General features: G+C 59.6%; 1 protein-coding gene across 3 annotated transcripts in view; it reads right to left on the bottom strand.

Moving 5' to 3' along the window:
- VSTM2B (V-set and transmembrane domain containing 2B) overlaps window positions 1–5,754 on the bottom strand; it is a 39,763-nt gene extending 34,009 nt beyond the window's left edge. The window contains exons 1-5 of one of the 3 annotated variants that reach the window (XM_033225566.1): window positions 5,462–5,754; window positions 4,454–5,056; window positions 3,728–3,912; window positions 2,690–2,719; window positions 843–1,317 (exon numbers count right to left, since the gene is read on the bottom strand). In XM_033225566.1, the coding sequence (XP_033081457.1) occupies window positions 843–1,317; window positions 2,690–2,719; window positions 3,728–3,912; window positions 4,454–4,535 (772 nt within the window). In that variant the 5' untranslated portion in view covers window positions 4,536–5,056; window positions 5,462–5,754. Of the gene's footprint in view, window positions 1–842; window positions 1,318–2,689; window positions 2,720–3,727; window positions 3,913–4,453; window positions 5,117–5,461 lie in introns of those variants that run through there. The other 2 variants (XM_033225564.1, XM_033225565.1) reach the window with 2 other exon arrangements.
- Window positions 5,755–14,520: the final 8,766 nt, after the last annotated feature.

Here is a 14,520-nt window from a genome sequence, read left to right as displayed (position 1 = left end):
ACCCTCCATAACCACCCCCCACCACCCCCACCCCCGCCTCTGCCAGTGGCTCCTACCACCCCAGAGGTGCCTACCGGGGGTAGTCAAGCCGTCACTTTCTCCTCCTCCTGCCTTCCCACATCCCACCCCCATTCCCAGTCCCCTCTTCCAGCCTCTCAGCTCCCTAAGAAAGCAAGCCTTCCCCTCTGGGTGCCTTCCTAACAGTGGCTTAGGGCTCAGTCCTTACTGTCCCCACCCCAAAGCCAAAGGGAGGGGAGCTGCGATTTGCAGTAAAGTGCAGAGCTGGTGCCTAGTGCCATCCTGCATTTAGCCGAAGAGAGCATAAGTTACACAGCCAGGCCCCTCCACGCCCTTGGACACAGTCGGTTCAATCGAGCACACAGAATAGAAGCCAACACAACCCAAGTTTTAACCGCCTTCCGCTCTCCAGCAGGTGCCAGTGCCCCCACCTGGGGATAGCTTATTTCCACCATCGGTGCTGGCAGAGTGCTGGCCCCTTGCCACCATCGGAGCTCACCCCTCAGGGTTCAGTTCTCCAAACCCAAAAGAGGTCGCCTCCCCACACTACAGCCTCCAGCGTACCCTGAGGTCGCTGGCAGCGCAGTCCCCTCCCCCGTTCATAAATGCACATCATAAATGCTTCCAGAGGCCAGGAGTAAAGACAGAGAAACGCCGGGAAGAAGTCCCTAGGGGACCGCGCTCCCGATCTAACTAGGAAGAAGTATGCATATACAAATGAGTCAAGGGGGCGGGTCCTGGGTCCGGAGTTCCTCTGGTCGTCCCCGCGCAGCCCCAGCACTGAGCCATCACCGCGCGTGCGCCCCCTCTCCGCGCGCCCTTACCCGAGCCGTGCCTCTGGCGCAGCAGGACCGCCTGTCCCGATGGCGGCGACGCTGACGAAGCAGCAGCAGCAGCTGCCGCGACGGTGGTGGTGGCCGTGTGGGCCGCAGACGCTGCCGCGGCCTCGGGGACTGCGGGATCGATGGCGGCTGGAGGGCTCCCGGGCGGCGGGCTCTTGTCGCCGCGGATGGGCTCGGAGGTGGTGCGGCCCGCGGGGCCCGCGTTGTTGGCGTTGGCGGCGCTGGCGGGGCCATGGCGACGCGGGCCGCTGCTCTGGATGTGGGACACAGCCTCGGCGGCCTGCATGTTGGGCGGCGCGAAGCGCGAGAGCACGCGCAGCAGCGCCTGGGCCTTGTGCTCCTGCGTGTCGTCGTCGCTGTAGTCCGACACGCGGCATTCGTACACGCCCTCGTCTTGCAGTCGCACGGCGGACAACCGAAGCCGGTGTGAGATGTCATTGCCCTGGACGCGCACGGTCTGCAAGAGAGCAGGGTTAGAGGCCGGGCTGGGCAGCTCCCAAACCTGCTCTTCTGGCCGCCCTGGCCGTCGCGCCCCCTTGTCCGCGCACCCCAACACTTTCGGGATCCCGGTTTGCCCACCATCACGATCTGGCTTCCCTTTCACCCGCGTCTACTCCGTGGCATAGGGCTTCCAACTCTGCGTGGACACCGGGCAGCCAGCTCTTTGGATTGTGTCCCCACGCCCCCATCATGTTAACCAAACGCCCACCTTGCATCTGCCCCGCTCATACAAACCAACCCTGCTTGTCTTCCCGTAGCTGGCCCTTCAGAAGGGCAGAGCCCACCTCTCCTTCCTCCCTCCTGCACCTTCAGGAAATCCCAGGCTGGACTCCCAGTTCTGGAATGCGCAGAAACCCCAGGCTGGACTGCCCCACGTCTTTCCCGCCGCGACGCGCGCCAACCCACAGTCCCGCCCCAGCCGGCCCTCCACACCTCCCGGCGCAAGGAAGGCCTGCCTGAATCGCGTCCTAAGGAAAGCCACCCTGTCACCGGACCCCGCCCTTCACAGCTAACACTCCGCTCTCCCAAGGAGGCAAGCAACGCTGTGGCTGCTGCCCGGCTCCCTGGCCACCTGCTACCAACCTGCCTTTCCGCGGGATCTCCAGAAGCCCCCCAGCGAAGTGCTTCTCCCCTGCGCCCCGGTGGGGACTTCGGGAAGGAGCTGCTCTATGACTCTCACCAAACACCCAGGGAGCCCTCATCTCTGAACCGAGCCCACGGGAAGGCTTCGTCATCTCCAGGCCCTTCTACGCTCCAGCTGGGAAGCTTGGGCGCATCTCCTCCCAGAGTTACCAACCCCATGACCCGGGCCCCTCGCAGCCTGGCACGAACCACCCCCTACCTTGTCCCCCGCAAGCCTGTAACACCTCGCACCCAAACCCGCAATCCAGGCGGAAGATAAAGGGTTGCAGCGGAGGGCGCAGAGCGGATCCTCAGGGCGGGGCGGAGGGGGCGGGAAGCTGGCGCCACGGTCGCGGGGAGGGCGCGCTCCCGGTGCTGGGAGGAATGCCCGCAGAGCGGAGGCGAGCGGGCGCGAGAGGGCCTAAGCGCGCGGTCCTGACTAAGGGGAGTTTTACAGGTGAGCGCCGAGCCGAATTAGGGGACTCAAGCCTTGGACCCTTGATTTACACAAAAGAGAACCCGACCCTGCAACCGGCGACAGATGGCGCCCGGACAAGCCAAGCAGTCACCAATGCAAGGCTGCGATCGCAGCCCTACTTGCGCGGCCCCACATGCGCGGCTGCCGCGGCTTGCTAAGGGGAGGGAGCTGCGGGATGCGAGGCGGCCAGAAGGGGTCTCCCGCGGCCCGCGCTGGGCTCCACACTTACGCTGATTTTAGTTGCATCCTTATTTGTTACCTAAAATGCAAAGAAGGAGAGAGAGAGAGAGAGACATGAGGCTCGCGGCCTTCTGACTGGGGAAACTCGGATCCGCCTTTAGGCAAGGGCACCCTCCTCCGGCAGGCTAGGACCGAAACCGCCCGGGCGGTGGGGGTTGAGGGCACAAAGGACGTCCGGCTTTCCACGAGTTTCCCAGGAGGAAGAGGGCTTTGGAGCTAGCATGGTGCCTGACCAACGGGTGGCTGCTCTGGTGTACACCTGCTGGCTGAACTGGGGAGACTGGATGGACACCAGGGTGGGAAGGAAAGCCCCTCTCCTTCCCTCTGGGCATCCTTAGGCCCTGCCCCGTGGCTCAAAATCCTTCCCCAGCTCACTGAGAGTCGTGAATAACTGGAGGGAGGGGCCTGTGTCTGGACGGTACCCAGCAGGAGGCTCAGTGACAGTAACTCTGGGTGGGACCCTGGGATAATGTAGGTGTGTGTGTGCACGCGTGCACGCTAGAGTGTGTAAGAGAGTGTGGGTTTTGAGGCAGACAGGCAGCTTGGGCCTGTTTTCAGCTACAGGGAAGTCGCCCCTCAGTTCCCCTGAGGGCTAGAGGTCCTGCCGGCTTCCCAGTACTCGGTTTTCTGCTGGCCTCAGGAACGCAGCCACGGGGAGCCCTGGGGTCCTCAAAGTGGCAGAGGGCGGGGAGAGCCTGATGGGACCAAGGGGGCTTCCTTCACTACCCACCACCCATCAGAGGGCTGCAGTCAGCAAGCACGAGCAAACGACCTGGCTGAGGTGTGGCTTTTCAGGGGCTGGGCGTGAATGGAGTTCCAGGAGGTGGCGGGAACAGCGATGCTGTCAAAATAATTGACAGGTTTGGGGGTAACCACTGCTGACTTTGAAGATGCTTTGGGATGCGAAGGTGGAAGATGGGCTGCACCACAGGGCGGCGCCCTGCGCTAGCGAAGCCGGCTGCTTCCCTCCCCGGGTTAGCCCTCGCCGCCCCGGGCGCGAGCCGGTATCGCGTGGGCGGCGGGTTACCTTGCTCCGGGCGCCCGGCACGCTGAGCGCCAGCTCGTGCAGCAGCTCCCGGGGTGGCTCCTTGAGGTACCACCACTGAATCTCCAGCGAATACGAGGTGGCTCCGCTGGCCCGGAATGCGCAGGGCATTTCGATGTCGTCTCCCTCCCGTACTGTCACATCTTTGGGGACTTCTGTGAATGTAGCTGGGGGTGGGGAGAGAGAGAGGCGTGACCAGCTGTAGGGCGGGGGCCTGGGGCAACCCAAAGCGAGGCGGTCGGTCTCTGGCTCGCTGGCCTTGTGCCCCCCACCCCGCAGCTGCTCCGTGGCGCACGGCCGGAGGGGCTAGCAAAGTTCGGTGAAGAGGCTGCAGGGCCGCGGCAGGGACCGGTCACCGACTGCCTGCTGCTTCCCTCCGGATGGGGCGGGGCGGCAGGGGCGGCTCGTGCTTCTCCCCCGCGCCTGGCTGCACCGCCAGAGCCTGAATGGGGCGCGCTAACTCCCGCACCCCGCAGGCCTCCTTTCCGCAGCCGGGGACCCGGCGGGTCTAGGCACGACTCGGGCGCGGCGCTGCTGCTGCGGCGACCCTTCGCCGCTCGACTCCCCCTACCCCTCCGGGCCCGGGCTGCACAGCGGGATTGCTGGAGACCGCGAAGCTTCCCCGTTCGTTCTCTTTCTCCTTCTTCTCGGTGGCGGCCCCAGCAAAGACCCCCGAGCCCACCGCGGCAGCAAAGTTCCCGCGCTCACCGTCGGCCACGAAGAGCAGCAGGGCATGCAGCAGCAGAGGCGGCAGGTATCCGAGGGCACCGAGCCTGTTCCGCTGTTCCATCTCCCGCGGAGGACGCGGTGGCGGCGGGGGCCCGGGAGCGTAGAGGCGGCGGCCGCGTGGGCTCGGATCGGCTCCGGCTCGGGCTAGGACGCCTCCGAGCCTGCCATGGCCCCGCGCGGCGCCTCCTCCCCTGGCCGCCGGCGGCCGCCAATCAGCCCCGCTCCCTCGCCGGCTTGCCCGGCGCGGCTCCGGCGGGGGGCGCTGCGCGGGGTGTGCGGGAGACGCGGTCCCACCGGGAGGCTGCTGGTGATCGGTCAGTGCCTCTCTCTGTCCGGTCCTCCACAGGACTGTGGGGATCCGCGGTTCAGTCTCTGCCCCGCGGGCCAGGCAGGGGCTGGGCCGCGCCGGGACCCATCCCTGGCCGAGGGAGTGCGCGCCACGGAACCGCGAGCTTCTGCCTCCCTGTCTCCTTCTGGTTCTGCTCCCGACTGCCACCTCCTTCGGCTCCCGCCGCCGCCCCCGCCGGTTCCTCCGCGGCTCTTTCCGCAGGGCGAGTGGGCGCTCAGCCGCGGCGCGCAGACCTGGCGTCCGACCCAGCGCAGCGCGGGGAGAGCGGGTCCGGCGTGGCGGACCCGGAGCCGGAGAGAGGCGGGGAGAGGGGGAGGGGAGGGGAAGGGAGGGGGCGGTCAGTGGCTAGGCGCCAAGCCGCCTCCGCCGCTGCATCGCCCCGGCCCTCCCCTCTCCTGCCACAGCCCGCCCCGCCCCCGCCCCAGAGCGTGCCCCCTCTCTCCTCGGGGGTCGCTCGGAGGGACCACCGTCTTTCTGGTTGAAGTACAGCTCCACCCCGCACCCGCTTGAGTTGGGAGTCCTCCCACCTAAACTCTCCCTGGCTTCTTCCCAGTCTCCACCGCTCGAGACGGCCGCTCATCCCTGCTCCCCGTGCGTCCCGCGGTCCTCTCCGCAGCTCCCAGCCCTCAACTCCTTACCCCAGTTTGGGCAACCAGCTGCCCCGCTGTTTGGCCCAGGCCCGGGCCATGGCGGGTGGGTGGGCGCCCGGCCGCGAGAAGGGCGGAACGCTGTGCCCAGCCTGAGACTAGGCTGGGTGGCGGCGGCAGCGCCGGGAGTCTGCAGTGCGCGAGGGAGAAGTGAGCGCACAGCGCCCAGCGAGCAGGTGCCTGTGGCGCGGAGAGCGCACCCGCGAGCTAGCCGGCAGCGGCCGTGAGTGACGGCAGGGGCGGCGGGGGTGGGGTGGGGAGAGCCGGGCACGACTCAGGGACCGGGAGGTTTCCGGGCGGGGGCGGGGTTCCTGCCCCTGGATCGCGGTTGCCTGCGTCTCCACCCGCTCTTCATCGGTCGTGGCCCCTTCTTTACCCGGTGCAAAGCGAGGTACCGAGGCGCCAGGAGACCGGAACCCATCCCCCGCCTGCTCTGGCGCACCCGGCATCCCGGTACCTCCCCCAGCCTTCACCCGGAGGGAGCCTGCCCCCTCCCCAGCCATCTGAGGGAGCGTGGTCTGGTCCCCGAAGGGAAACGCGGGGTGGGCATGTGGTTCGGACGCAGCGCGTAGTCATAGTCATAGAGGCGAGTCCTAAGGCTTGTCTCGGGTCTCTCCTCTCTCCTTCCCCCTGGAGTCCCCAGCTAGTGCATTTCAGCACCTCTGCCCCTACCCCGGCCTCTATGCCTCAGCTCTGACCTCAGGTTGGGGTGGGGCAGTCCGGTGGATTCACGTGCCTGATTCCCCGGCTACTAGCCTCCCGGAGGCACCGCCAGAGGATTCCCCGGGAGCCAAGGAGAAGGAAACCCAGAGGGAAAACACTCTCCAGCAGCCACACTGGTGCAGGCGGCCAGCACAGCAGAGCTCAGAGGGGAGGAGCTGCTGGCCCCCTCCAAGGCTGTCCTTGCTAGCGGGTGCCCCGGGCCAGCCCTTCATGCCTCCAGTGCCTGCCTTTCAGTTTCCTCGTCTATGGCCCAGGAGTCACTCACACCCGCTGGCTCACTGTGGCTCATCTATCAAGCCCTTGTTTTCTAAGGTCTTCTGCTGGGGGCAGAGGGAAAAAGGGGGTCCTGTAGGACTTCCCTCCTTTCCCTCAAGTTCCTCTCCAGGGGCTCCACAGATTCAGTTGCCAGCTCCTTCTGTCATGGCAGGGGCTTTTCCTAGGAAATCCCATGTGCCCTTAGAAACCACTTTGGACCCCCAAATGTAAGACCCTGCCAGGCCCCATTGCTGTCCTCAGCTTCTGAAGGGAGAGGGCAGACTTGCACCGCGCTATGCAGATTCAGGACCATGGTGGGGTTCCAGGAAAGCAGGCTCACTTGGGCACTGATTCCAAGCAGGGTTCTGAAGAAAGAGCTAGCCCACTGTGCAGTAGCCTACCTGGAGAGGCAGCAGTCTCCTTTCCTGATGCCAGATCCAAGCAGAGGCTAATGCTAGAGGTCGGCGATGGCCGTGGGAGAATCCCTGTAGCTAGAGGGAATTATCTGGAAGTAATTTATCCCTGTACCTCCATGTGGGGTTGGGTGTTTCTTGCCCACTGCATGAGTTGGTATTGCTCTAAGAGCGACAGATACATGTTTTCACATGCTTTCCATGTACTAGACACTTTCCAGGCATCAGTTCTCAACATGACAAAGAGCTCCTTCTCACAGAGGAGAATCAGATCTCTCTTCCACTGCTGAAACCCCGCAGTGGCTCCCATTTCACTTGGCATAAACACCAGTGGCCTTGCAGTGGCTACCAAGGTCAAGCCATCTGCCTTTCTGCTTCCTGCTCACCCCCTTCCTTCATCTCCTCATCTTTTCTGTCTTCTCCATAGCTCACACTCCCCTAGCCACACTGTTCTCCTTCCTACAATGCAGCACGCTGGGCATGCTTCTACCCCAGGGCCCTTGCACCAGCCGTGCCATCTGGCTGACATGCTTCTCCCACAGGTACCTGCTTGGCTAACTCCATTGTGCTCTGGTTTTTGTCAAGCAGTCACTTTCTCCATGAAGCCCGCCTGGACTACCATATTTTACGCTGCAGTCTACACTGCCTCTCCTCCCACCACCCAGCACTCCCAGGCCCTCACTCTGCTTCCTTTATTTTTTCCATTTCACCAGCCATCTTCCAACACATGGGACCACATCCTTATTTATTGAGTTCCTTGTTGAATGTCTCTAAGACTCTGCCTGCTTTGTTCACTGATGTATCTCTAGCACCTAGAACAGGATCTGGCACAGAGTAGGAGCTCAGTAAATACTTATGGAATGAATGAATGAGCTCATTTTATCTCAATCACAACTCCAAGGGTAGACATTGTGATTTTACCCCATTTTATGGATGAAGCTCAGAAGTTTACGGAACTTGCCCAAGGTCACATAGTTAGTAAGTGGCTGAGTGATGCATCAACCCAAAGTCTGTCTTACTCTGGGGTCCTAGATATTAACCAAAACACTAAGCTCTTCCCTGCTCCAGGTAAGACTGTGTCCTGATGCCTTCAGTTGGTGTGAAGAGCAAGGCCCTGCCCTTGCCTGATGGGGGCAAGGAGCAGCCTGAGCTACACTTGTAGTCTCTTTCCTATCTGTTCAGCTTCGTCTATTTGTTTTTTGCCTTGCCTTGTAGACTGTGATGACAGCAGCTGACCCACCTTCGCTGTTTTTTTTGTTTTTTGTTTTTTTCCCCACAGGGTCTTGTTCTGTTGTCCAGACTGGAGTGCAGTGGCACGATCTTAGCTCACTGCACCTCAACATCCTGAGCTCAAGCACCTCAGCCTCCAGAGTAATCATGCTGACACCAGGAGGATTAGCCCACCATGCCTTGCTAATGTATGTAATTTTTTTTTGTAGAGATGGGATGTTGCTATGTTGCCCGGGCTGGTCTTGAACCCCTGGGCTCAAGCGATCCTTCTGCTTCAGCCTTCCAAGTAGCTAGGACTACAGGCATGCACCACCACACTTGGCTAATTGCATGTTTAAACTTTTTGTGCAGGTGAGGTCTTGCTATGTTGCCCAGGTTGGTCTTGAACCCCAGGGCTCAAGCCATCTTCCTGTCTCAGCCTTCTAAGTAGCTAGGACTACAGGCATGCACCACCACACCCAGCTAATTTTTTATTTTTAATATTTTTTGTAGAAATTGGGTCTTGCTGTGTTGTGCAGGCTGGTCTCAAACTCCTGGCCTCAAACAGTCCTCCTGCCTCTGCCTCCCAAAGCCCTAGGATTATAGGAGTGAGCCAACACACTGGCTTTCTCTGTGTCTTTAACTGCCAGCTGGGCCTGACCCGTAGTTAGAGCCTAGTAAATGTTCGGACTGGAAACCCTGCTAGGATCATTGGGGAAGGGGACATTGCCTCCCCTTTGCTGTGGGTTTTCCATGGGCAGGGCAGGGACTTTTGTCTCTTCCACTTAGCCCTTTGGCTAGCTAGGAGGAATAGTGAGCTAAGACCAGACTGCAGCTCCTGCCATTCAGAAGGCACTGGGTTCCTTCCCTGCCAGTCTCTGCCAAGCCTGGCTTCCCGCTCCCAGCAGGGGAGTCAGTTCCTTCTTACTATGTCCTGGTGGGATGTGGTCTGTCAGTTGGAGACTCTAAAGAAGGTGGCTGGGGTGGAGCATGCGGGTCACTTCTCCCAAAGGGACACTAAGCTCTGGGGACACAGCCATTCAGCTCTACCTACTGTGGTATCTCTCGGGCTCCTAAAAAGGATGACCTGTTTGCAGTGAATCGTGGTTATGTGAAGCGATGGACTTGAGAGCGTTTCGTGATCATTTTGTTTCTAGTCCTGATTAGTCATCAATGGGAACTAACACGGTTTTCCCCTCCCTCCACCCACAGCTATAAAATGCCTGTGGAGTCGCTGTGCACAGGGACCTGGAGGTGGATCCTCTTGTAATGTGGCTGATGGGGCCACGGGTTGGCTGCCCTGCCCAGTTGGCTGTGCCCAGGGGACTTGCTTCTGCCAGGGCCTGGCTACTGTGTGCCCAGCCTTGGAGCTCTCACTCATTACCTGTTATGAGCTGTTATTATAGGGCTGAGAGCTGGGGTGTTTGTCAATACCATTTTGTGGATGGATTCACTGGACTCTCAGAGGCACTTTAAAAAACGCTATTTAAAAAGACTGCCCAGCCTCTTGTGAAAGCACCCTTAAATTACAGCCCTAAGTGAGTGTTTTTCCTGGAACTCACTTTCAAAATTTATTTATTTTAATGCTCAGGTCCTCTTGGAGTTGGGGTTTCAGTATTCTTGTCTCGACTGACCTTTCCTGTCCTTCCTGTACCATGTACGGCAACACTGATTTTGGGTAATGTATTTTGATTTTAAGATGCAGCCCATCCATAAACTTTTCTATCAATAATCCCAGCACACTCTGTGTACCCGACAGCTTACAGGAAAATAGCAGATTTATGGGGGCTTTTATTTTTGGCCATTTTAATCATTCACACGCCACCAGTGTCAGGGATAAAGCCTGAAGTCTGGTCCCAGGAAGACGCCTCTCCAAGGGTACACATCAGGTCATCGAGGGGTGGAGGCCTGGCCCTGCTTGCACCCTGACAGGGACTGCTGGGCACTGCTGGAGAGGGAAGCAGTGATTGATGCCCCTAAGACGGAAGGAGGGGCAAGTGAAATGGCTCCTATTTTGGGTTCCTGTGGCCCTTACCTGCCCCACGTCCTCACCAACTTGGAGTGCTGAATTCCAGGAGAAGGGTAGCAGGTGCCAGCCCCTGCATTGCATGGAGACAAGAGAGGGCCCCCTGCTGTCACCAGGGCCATCAGGGAGGCAGCCTGCCCTTTCCCATGTGAGCTTGCACTCGGCAAAGCAAGCCTGCTCGTGGTCAGCCAGGGGTTGGCCAGCAGCAGCAACAGGACTCACAGCTGCCAGGCCCCAGGGTCTGGCCTGACATCACTGTGTCAGTGCCATCACACTGCATCTTCAGAGCCTTGGGCTGTTTGCTTCCTTGTCACAGGCAGGATCAGCTGGGTTTGGGGATGGTCTAGAATAGGGGAACACAATGGGAGAAACTCCAGGCAGGGCCTGTTTCACCCCAGACATTTTTCCAGCCAACGTGTCCTGAAGGCTGATCATTTATCTAGCGCGTGTCCCACGATATGCCGGTGCAGGGGATGCTGCCATAAGCAAGACAGATGGGCTCCTGCCTGCAGGGAATTTGCATTTGTACTTGGGAGCGGGTGGAGACAGACCCCCAGAGAATAAACAAAAACTAAGTCTGATATTTTACCCAGCGCTGGGTAACGTGCGGCGCACACCCGCACGTAGCAGGAATTTTGGTGGTGGGGGAAGGTCTGGGGATGTCAGCCAAGCAGACCTGGGGAAGGAAGAATGCTTCTGGCAGAAGACACACAAGCACCAAGTCCATGGGAGGGGACTTGGGGGTAGAGCGTGGCATGTGAGCGAGGGGGGCTTGGTGGGATAGGAAGCAGGGCAAGGGGCGCTTGGGCTTTGCAGCCACATCAAAGATTCCTGTGCCCAGAAGAGTGGGGCTCAGAGCTAAACAAGACGTGGCCCTAGCTATGAGGCTCAGAGCCTCATGGGGAATCAAGCTAAGCACATAGTAATCCCAGCCCTGGCAGGGCCCCCCCCCGGAGAGGTGAGCGGTGAGTCCTGCCTGGGGAGGCTTCCTGAGCTCTGCCTAAGTGCAGAGTAGAATCTGGCTGAGATAGGTGGGACGGGGTTGAGGTGCATCGGCATCCCAGACAAGTAGGTGCCATGCAAGGGGGTGGAGGCAGGAGATCTGCGAAATTCACTGAGACAAAGAGAAAACTCCAAGATAACAGGATCAGCAGCAGTGGTGTTTGGGGACAGGACAGCGTAAGGCTTTGAGCTTGGTGACAAGGAGGAGTTCTGACCCTGATGGCAGCGTAGAGGGGCGGTGGGAGATGGGAAACTGCCATCCCCTAGAGGGGCGGTGACTGGGAGCTGAGTGCAGAAGCCAGGTGGTTGCCATGGACCCCTCCTTATTGGGTCCTGGCTCTGAGGAGAGACCATTCGACGTGTCCTCACCTCCCACCTTCCTCTGCTGGCCACCCCCTTTGCCTGCAGAGCTGGCCCCAGCAAACAGCAGTGCATCTGGCGCAGTGAAGATGGGAAGGTTTCAGAGCGGGCTCCCGTGCCCAAGTCCCGAGGCCAGCCTGCCTCGCCCCACCCTTCCCGGTTCCTCTGCCCTCCCTGGGGTGCCAGCCTCTGGATTCCACAGGGAAAGCCCAGATGCTGTTTTGATGAGTGTTAGCAAAGCAAGATCCTGCCTCATGGCCTGAGCCGTGTATAGCCAAATGGACAATTAAGTAAAAAGCAAAACAAAGCAAAGCAGAACGATAACAGTGAGGTCCAGGGCTGTGGAGTCTGATGGGCGTTGTCTCAGATCCTGGCCTTGCCTTGGCCTTTCAGAGCCTCGTTTTTCTCATCTGTAAAATGGGTGTACTGGCGTTGCTGCCTGCAGTGGGTGAATGGGAGGATTGGTTTTGAGAGCCGGTCATTCAGCACCTGGGGTGTGGCCCTAACAGCAACAGTCTGCATGTTGATGCACACGCCTTGCTAGCTTTGGTGTTGTGATGATGCAGCAGGGGATATTTGAGGGCATTGCCCAGCCACTCTTGAACCCAGGTGCTTGGCAGGAGTGGTGTTACTAAGGGGAGAGGAGTGGCCAGAACTTGGAGGTGACCGGTGGAGCTGAGCACCCCCAAATTGATTTTATTACAGCCTCTGTGTGTGTGTGTTATTTAATCATTTGCCAAGATAAATCTTATAGACTCATGGAGAGTTTATTTTTTTATTTTTAATATTCTCAATACACTTGGGGTTTTATTTCCCACTAGATCTATTAGTTTAATTTAGTAGAGGACAGACTGTATACTTAACCAAAAATTGCTTTGACATTATGGAGAATTAAGAGGCTGGGGCCAGACGGATATCAGCAGATTGATCTGTTGGAAATAAACTGTTATTTCCCCATGTGCTTCCTTCACCTTAATGGCAAGGCTGGTGATTAGAAATCATGGAGCTGGCGCGTCATGACCAAGAGTCAGCCGGAGGGTCAGGGCCCTGGCTCCCTTGAGCTCTCCAGACCCACGGAGAGGGTTCCCTGCTGGCAGGATACTGTTTAATGGTTCCAGTGGAGATGCTATGGGGGCCTGGGGCATCTGTGGCGGCCTCCCAGTGCCCGTTCCTGCCAGCCTTGGTCCCCTGTGTCTGACCAGCCTCCCGCAGGGTTGGCTTGATGTCGTCAGGGAAGCAGTGCGAGCTCAGGGCTGGGGGCACGGTGAAATGGAGGCAGCGACGGGGAGGTCGAAGCCTGGATGCAGACACTGCCACTGTCAGATCTGTGCTGATTCTCTCCAGCACACCGAGCCTCGGCCCCTCTGCCCAGAGGGCACTGGGTTCCTTCCCTGCTCCCAGGGCTGCTGTGAGGTCCACCAGCTGATGCCCAGGAAGTAGCTTTGCAAATTGTCATGGGATGCATTCAGGTCAACGTTCATGTTTCTGTGTCCCCTGAATTTCTGGATCCCGAGTGGCTCGGGAAATGCCAGTCACACTAAAGGGTGGCTTCTGCTCCAGAGCCCCAAGGTTCTGGCATCCCTTCTCCATCTTCCTGGACCACCACCTAGAGGCTTCTGACCAGAGCATCCCTGAGAATAGGGCCTGGGGCCAGCTGGTGACACTGTGGCCACAGGAGTTTCCTGGCCCTTGGTGGCTCGCCTCTGTGCCCTAGGGGTGGCTCTGAAGGGTGAGGGAAGCAGAAAGATCCTCCATCCCACCGACACTGTCCTGGGCTGAGTGGACCCTGAAGATCTAGGGCCCCACCTGGGGCTCCACGGTGGGGCACATGATGTGGACTCTGTCCCACTTCGCACCCCCCAGTTGCCAGCCTGGCTTGGTCCTGCACCTGCTCGCCTGCTTGTGCACACAGCTCTCCTGGCCAACTCTGGCCAGCTGCAGTCTCTCCTCTTCCAGGAAGGCTTCCTCCTGCTTGCTTCCTCCTAACATGTTGGACTGCCCTTGTTTTTGTCCCTACACCACCAAGAACTGCCCTCGTGTCCGGCTTTAGGCTCTTATTTCAGGAAGGCCCCAGACCTGCTTTCATCTCAGGCCAGCTCCCGAAGTCTGAGGCTGCACCTGGACTTAGCAGGAGAGTGTACTGGGTTGCGATGTCTGCTGAGGGCTCGGGGGCTGGGGGAGGTGGCAGGATTCGCCACCTCTAGAGTGGCTTTCTGGGTCTCCTTGAGTACTGGAGGTAGCTAACACCTTCTTGCGCTGTCCCTCGAAGGCCAGCACAGGGCTGGCTCTATGTGCATGCAGGTCTGTGGCAGAGTTGATGGACTCTGGGAGGCCCTCTGTCCATGTGAGAGGCGGCGTGCTCCAGGAGGGGGCTGGGCCCCGGCAGGGTCTCATTTCAGCCCACTCCCAGCTTCTGCCCAGGTGGGGTTACCTGGAAATAAAGATGCCTGCTCTGAGCCCTTCCAGGGCAGGAGCTGTGCTCCGGTCATCCTCGTACCTGCCTAGTCACCTTGCCTGGCACATGGCAGGTGTCAATAGGTGCTGGGCTATGGGAAGCTGAGGCCATTTCACATCTCCTGGTGGGTCCTCAGGCCCAGGATGCTCTCTCAGAGGAGCCTTGGTCTGTCCTGGTCTCATCCTGTGTGGTGGCCTCTCTGCACTGTGGGGCCGATATAGAGTGACGGTAGATTTGTGTTCCTGTCCGAAGTTGGCAAAAGGTCACCGTGTCTGGGGAGCTGGGACTGCCTGGCCTCATGTACATGTGGCTGCTGTGTCCCCAGGCTCTGGAGGCAGGCCACACTTCCCGAGAAGCGCAGGGTGGTAGGCACAGTACTGGGGTTTGAGGACAGTCACAAGCTCCAGATTTGTCATCATCTTTGGCTTCAGAGGTCAGTTTATTCCCTCACTGTGGAGAGCACATGTGGCAAATGCACAGACTGGGTCCAGAGAGATGGGGTGGTCCTGCGGGGGCTGTGGCCGTCTAGGTCCCTTCTCCCCTTGGTGCTGATGTGGGGCCTGGGCGGAACTCCCTGGCACTGCTGTGACCTTCATGCCTGACTTGT

The sequence above is a fragment of the Trachypithecus francoisi genome, unplaced genomic scaffold, assembly GCF_009764315.1.
Source record: "Trachypithecus francoisi isolate TF-2019V2 unplaced genomic scaffold, Tfra_2.0 Lachesis_group12, whole genome shotgun sequence".
NCBI classification, from domain to species: domain Eukaryota; kingdom Metazoa; phylum Chordata; class Mammalia; order Primates; family Cercopithecidae; genus Trachypithecus; species Trachypithecus francoisi.
This window is presented reverse-complemented; position numbering and strand designations above follow the sequence as displayed.